The 6927-nt window shown below is 48.5% G+C and overlaps 1 protein-coding gene across 1 annotated transcript in view; it reads right to left on the bottom strand.

Moving 5' to 3' along the window:
- Htra1 (HtrA serine peptidase 1) overlaps nucleotides 1-1942 on the bottom strand; it is a gene marked incomplete at its 5' end in the record, with an annotated part of 41154 nt that extends 39212 nt beyond the window's left edge. Inside the window, one exon of the mRNA XM_033761234.1 lies at nucleotides 1885-1942. Coding sequence (XP_033617125.1) covers nucleotides 1885-1942 — 58 coding nt within the window. The remainder of the gene's footprint in view (nucleotides 1-1884) is intronic.
- Nucleotides 1943-6927: the final 4985 nt, after the last annotated feature.

Here is a 6927-nt window from a genome sequence, read left to right on the forward strand (position 1 = left end):
GGGGGGGGGGGGGGGGGGGGAGAAACCATTTAAAGGATGTTCTCAGACCACAATGGAATTGTACTAGAAACGAGTAACAGAAAGATAATTGGAAACCCCTTCAATATTTGGAGATTAAACAGCATGTTTCCAAACCACAGTGGAAGTCTCAAAAGTAGTTTGGGAGCTAGACAGTCTTGGGTGTGAATCCTGGCTCTGCCTTCTCCTACTGGGTGGCCTTGGGTGAATTATGATCAACCTCTCCAAGTCTCTTCTATGTCTGTGGCTGGGTTGCAGGGATAATGCTCTTTCCTCCGTGGGTAACTGAGGGAAGGAGACAGGACCCATAACACACTAGCACACTGCCCAGCTCAAGGAAGTACCTAGACATAGGTGTTCGGATCACTGTTTTTGGAGACACTTCCCAGTATCATACAATGTCCCCAATCCCAGACAGCTCACTGTGTGCCAGCAAAAACCAGATGGAACTGCTGAATGCTCAGTCTTTCCTCTCTGTTAACCAGCTGGCAGCAAACTGCCTGGACAACACCAGGACAGAGCTCTGTGTCCATCCATCCCCACCAAGCAGTGACTGCTCCGTGAAACACTGGTACTAAGGAAACAGCTCACCTCAGCCACTGAGTGTGAGATGAGTATCGGATAATGGGGCAAAGTCCTGCCCAACACTATGGGGAAGAGAATCCTACTCCAAACTCACCCACACTGAGAAAAACACAGCTCATCACACGGGCAGGCCTACCCTCTCCTCCTGGAGACTGTACTGCATAACTGATGAAAAAGATGTTCCTGAGGTTTGAAATATTGCATAAGGCTCTGACTCATCAAGACAGGGGTTATGCAAATGTGGAAATTATCAGAAATTCCAGCCACAACAATACGCTCTCAGAGACCTTCATGTGCACAGAGAGACAAGGGACTCTCTGTGGCAAGGGACCAGCTGCTGTCACAAGACGCTGTGAGCACTATGTTTAGGAACTGCTTGACAATTTGACCCAGGAATCCAATAGGCTAATCGTGGACTCCCGATCTATTTTTTTCTTTTCTTGAGACATGACAAATCTTTCCCTGTGAGGAATTCTCAGAGTAGGAGAATCACTCTAGAATGTCCCAGGGTATCTCTAAGCTGCCATCTCTTGGGTTCACAAACTGCAGGGAGGCTTAATATGGTGACTTCGGTAAAAATCCTAGGTGACCCGGACATATGTCTTAATTCGAGAGAGGCTGCCTCTTTCTCAAGCGATACAGGACACAACTAGGGATTTTCACCAAAGGGTGACAGAAAGGCAGTATCTGACTCCCTCTGCTGAGAGAACCTTTCTGACATTAACTGGGAAATCATTGCCAGCCTCGGGACCTGTGCCACCAATATCACAGCTCATATTCATGGAGATCTAGAAATGCACCAGGTACAATGTAAAGCAATCAAGGAAGGTCCTTCAATTCTGCAACAACCCTAAGAAATGCATGTATATACACTATTATTTCTACTGTCATTTTACCGCTAAGGAAACTGAGACTCAGAAATTAGGTCAAATGTAAGAAGTCACATGTGAAGAAAATGGTGATCTGATTTCAGACGCCCACCCCATAACAGGTATCATATGTTCTACTGTGAGCACTTGGAAATCAGGAGCCAAAGAATCCTGCTCATCTTTTGCTTCCTGTGCCTGGCACAGTTCTGAGTACCTAGCGGTATTCCATAAATGCTCTGAATTCAAAAATGGAATTCAAGTCACTTATTCCAAATGATGGATTCGGCACACTTGCCACAGTGACAGACACTTCTTCAGATACTCTTTCTTACCACTTATTTCTGTCCTATGGCACATTGCCCTGTGGTTCTTGACACACATCACCAAGCAGAGCTGAATCACACTAACTTACCTTCTGCTTCTGAGAGCCTTTTGGAAAAGCATTCAAAATGGCTACACTTTTCAATTTTTTTTTTTTTGTTTTTTTTTGTGAGACACTCCAGGTTGGACTCAAACTTGCGATCCTTCTGCTTCAGCCTCCCTAGTAGCTGGGATTACATGCATGCACCACCACACACAGCTACCCACCTGCAATGGCAGGGAAAAGTGGAAAAGGAAAAGAAGAAACAGTTCAGCAAAGATCTCATTCCAGAGGACCCAGAGGCAGCCCAGTAAGGCACACCAGCCTCACTGACACTCAGTCTTTGCAGTGGCATATGATTCCCACGGTCTCCCAGGGATTTTCCGCAGCCAACACAAAGCCCAAGTAGGAAGCAACAGAGCTCAAATGGGACACAATGCCAACCTTGGCTTTAACCATCATAAAGTAAGAAAAAGAGCAGCCAGCCCAGGCTTCAAAATAAGGATGCAGTGAGAACAGCATTGGCAGAAACTGACATTGCTCCTAGCATCTCAGTCCATTCTAGCTAGCCAGGACCTCTGAGATTATCTAGTCCAGTCCTTTCCCAACCGAGGTTCTGAGAGGTAGGGAGCTAGCAGACAAGCCAGGTAACTAACTGCGCACACAACAGGCCCAGGCCCAGGCCCGGTGTCAGCCCTCTGGCCCCACTACCCCAGACGGCCTTCCAGGGACCCTCAACTGCTGCCAGGCCCGATTCCCCTTCACATTACGCCTGACCAGAGGTATTTATTCACTAGAAATATAAGCTCATGGAAAATCTCATTTCTGGATCCAAGGCATGAAACTTGCCCAGGATCACACAACTCCAAATAGACTCAGAGCTCTAGCCCACTGTGCTGAGGCTGTCTGGTCACAGAGAGCTCACAGTTCCACTGTAATCACTTAGTACAGTTATTTTAAGCTCCAACCTATTTACGGCTCTCTAAATCAAACACTTAGCTTTTGATCCTGTTAACTTACTAATTTTATGAAGCCTTCATATTTTAACTCCTTAATAAAACCAGAGGAGCAATAGAGAACAACATAAAACCAAATTTAACCAAAGTGAAATACCTCAAAAGACCTTCATGTTTTCATGCTGCAAGTGACTGAAATCTGTAGACAAAAATCTTTTCACCAACTTTGCCTTAAGAGGAGCCAGATGCCCGTAAGACACACATTTTTAAGTGACAAAAGATGTATTTGAATGGCCAATTGTGCAAACCCTTCAGCAAATGCTGTGCTTGAGAAAGGAAAATGCAGCTATAGGTGATGAAAGATTGTATCGCCCTCCCCACACACCCAGCAGTGTTACATCCAGGTTCCCTGGGAGCAGGAGCTTTGTTTTGCTCCTCTCAGTCTCTCCACACTGTCTGGGACTTAAAGAACTGAAGTCCTGCTCAGGGCTCCCATAAAAAAAAAAAAAAACCAATGAAATAAAATACAAACAGTTCGACTATGAGGAATGTTATCATTATGTACTACAAACATGTACTAATAAACAATAAGGAGGGGGGAAAAAAGTCTATGCCTCCAAGAAGTAAAACTGTCTGTTCTGCGGACTCCACCTTCAGAGGCTCTATAGCGACACCAGGACCTGAAAAGCCCCAGGGAGGAGCCCTGGGTGTCCTCCCTTCTTCCCCACCTCGGTCTGGACCTTAGAGACCTCTAGGCTTAGGGGCTGCTCTTTGAAGTGGGGTGGGATTTCTCAGACTGGGCTTCCGCTACCTGAGGAGTGCCTCTCAGAACTTTCCTGGCTCCTTGTCCCTGTTTTAGCAGAGATCTGCAGGACAGCACAGTTCTGCCTGGACTTTCAGAACATCCAGGGTTGTGGAAGGGCCTTGCCTTCCTCGAGAGCAGTGTGGGCTCTGGGACTCTGGTTTGGAAACGTCATCAGGACACCTCCTTCTCTTTCACTTTTCCTTGGCAGCGCTGTGTGGACGGCGAGTGGAGATGACCTTGTCCTCAGACTCTTGGGCCTGCTGATGAGCTCTGGGATCTTTGCAAGGCCACGTCCATCTGGAGCATTGTTTGTTTCAGCTATTAGCTGTGGCTTAGCTGGAGTTGGCTTATAATCTCTGTTGCTCTGTCAACAGCACGGAGAGGTGGTTTATGAAGTGTGCTCTGGAATCAGAAGTGTGAGTTCAAGCCCTGAAAAAAACACTGCTCTGTGACTGTCTTGCCACTGTGACCCAGATGACTGCATAAGCATTTTTAGAAGGATCAAAAGAGTTGACAACTATACGCCAGACACAGAACAAACATGAACTATATGTTAGCCCTCATTATTATCAGCAATGCCTTTTCTTTCTCTGTACTCCCCAGACCAACAGAGTAGTTCTCTAGTATAACTGTGTAGTTTCGCAACCGAACCCCGTTGGCTGCAATGATTTCTCAAATTCATGACTGGTTTTACTTCCAAAACCACGATTGGGGACATTTTCTGAAGTCTTCACTAACAGCAGACAAAGGTCCTTTATCTTCAGTGATGACATTTCCTCCACGCCAGGGGCCACCAGGACTCCAAGTGTGGCCCGACTGCCCAGGCACTGCTCCTCAGGCAGCATTCTTCCTCCCCGCACTCTGCCTAGAAGCAACCTCCTTAGAATCTCAGTCCACCACTGCCTCACACAACTCTCCCTCTACTCCCACGGCACCTCTTAAAAAGGCCTCCACACCACCCAGCCAAGACAGCATTCTGCCAACGCTTGGCACCAAGGAAGTCAGCCAGCCCTCCTCATTCAACTGTCATGTCAGGCGGCCTGCCCTGGGCACCAGCTGCTGGGGTGGGGCTTAGGCCTAAGGAAGGGTGTTGGCCCCCAAGATCCTGCCCTACCGACACCCTGGGGAAGTCAGAGCGGGCATCAGAGGGGACAAGGGGCAAAGCAAAGCAATACCTTCTGATAAGGATAGGCAGGATGGCTGTGAGTCTTCAACACCTTCTGTTCCTTCATTCACCCATCCATCCACCCACCATCCATCCGTCCATCCATTCATTCACTTATCCACCCATGCAACCATTCAGTGCCTAAGTGCCAAGCAGGCAGACACACGAATAGTGCCATACACACTACAGAGCTCAATAAATACTTGTAAAATAGGAGAGACAGACGAGACCAGTGTTGCACTGTCTCTCCTTTCAGGTTTCACATGCTTATTCTTGTGTGACTGCCCCACGACAGTGCACCTTGGGGCCACTGTAGGCCTGTTAGCCAATGAAGGACCTGTTACTCTCCACAGGGAGATTCAACCAGCCAGGTATTTGGACTCTGCCAATACCAGAGCTTGGTAAGTGACCAGCTTCACTGGTAATAAATGAGGCAGATCACATGGTGCTAGTAACTCAAGACTTCATGTTGTGAGACTACAAACAGTAACAACTGCCTTTTTAAAATTATTACCAAAATGTGCTATTTTAATGTGGTTAGGACATGCTCAAATTCTTGCAGTGGCCCCAACACCCATGGTGATGCATTCTGCATTCCTGTGCCAGGTTAGTCTTATACCAAGTTTCTTGGGAGCCACTCCTATTCAAGAACATCAGCTTGTGTCACTCCTGGTCCTCCCCAAACGTCCTCCACAATACTAATTCATTCCCAACTCCCAAACATGTCTCAGGTGCGCTGCTGGTACTGTTCCCAGTCCACTCCCACCTACACACACTTCTGAGCCCCTAGGAAACCCTTCGTCTATAGCCACAGGATTCAGCTCTGGACTGGCTCTGAATAAGGCCGCCTGGGTTCAGATTTTCTCAGAGTGGTCTTGGACAAGTTATTCAACCTCTGTTCCACTTACTGATGGGGATGAGAGTAGAAGCTTCCTCTTCGTGAGGATGCAAAAACCAAGCGAGGTCATGGGATAATTCACCTGGCACATGGACCTGTGTTCAGCAGGTGTGTCTTATCCTACCCATTCCTGAGCACCGTGGGCCACTTCTCTCTAGTAAAACCCTTCTCCCCTAACATGCTAAGGCTGTGCTCTGTGCTCCTGGACACTATCTCTCCCTAAACCACACGGGTGTGTTCCTATCCATATAGGACAGCCAGGCCCCAGGTGCTCAGGCTGGACCATATTCCTATAAAGAAAAATCCAGAGCAGTCCCTCTGCACTGCTCCTCCACCCTTCACCCCAGGCACCGCCTGCACTGAGGAGGCTACTCTGGGCCTAGGCAGCAGTCCCCAAGCTGAGGCCAAGCGCGTGCCAAACCCAGCTGTCTGGCCCCCACACCGCTGGACTGGCCTGGACTGAACTCCACATTATTTTTCCACGGGGCATCTCAGCGTGGAGCTGGTCAGAAGCATCTCTCCGGAGAAGTCAGGAACTCCTCCACTCTCCTTTGCCCCATCGCTACCACTTCCCCTCCCCTCTTGATACAGAAAAACTGCTTTTAAAAAACTGTATCATCCCAAACCCTCCCCCAGTCCATCCTGCAAATTCCACGACCCAGTACCAGACTGAATTTAGTCAAGAGAAGCCACCTTCATTTTTGTAGGGCTGGTTCGAAACCAGGAAAGCAAGACCGGCAACAACACTGCTAAACGGGCTGCTGTACTAAGCCCGTCCATGCTCCAGAAAATCATCAGGGCAAACTGTGGTCGGCGCAAGGAAACGCTATTCCTTACCCCAAAAAGGTTAAAGTTTTATATGAAGAGAATCTGGGCGAAAATTAATGTGCGGTTCATTTTAAAGGGGGAGGCAGAGAAGTAGGAAGAAAGGAAAGCAACGTAAATGAATTCTTGCAGTCCTAAGGCGGCTGGTCATAAGTCACTATTCCCAAACCTGTGCTCTCTTTCCTCGGAATCTGTGTTCCTGTTTGTTCTGGGCGCTGTGTGGCTCCCGCAGAACACCCGGCAGCCACCACTTGTCTGGAAACCTCGTCTCCCTGGACGGGGCAGAGAGCCTGGAGCACCCAACGAGGCGAGTCACCAACTCCGGGATAGGAGCAGAGTTCGGTCCTCAGCGGGTGCCCGGAACATCCTGCAGCGTTTCACTTCCCGCGCGCGCGCGCACATACACACACACACACACACACACACACACACACACACACACTCC

The sequence above is a fragment of the Fukomys damarensis genome, unplaced genomic scaffold (assembly GCF_012274545.1).
Source record: "Fukomys damarensis isolate Sample0158 unplaced genomic scaffold, DMR_v1.0_HiC HiC_scaffold_8, whole genome shotgun sequence".
NCBI classification, from domain to species: domain Eukaryota; kingdom Metazoa; phylum Chordata; class Mammalia; order Rodentia; family Bathyergidae; genus Fukomys; species Fukomys damarensis.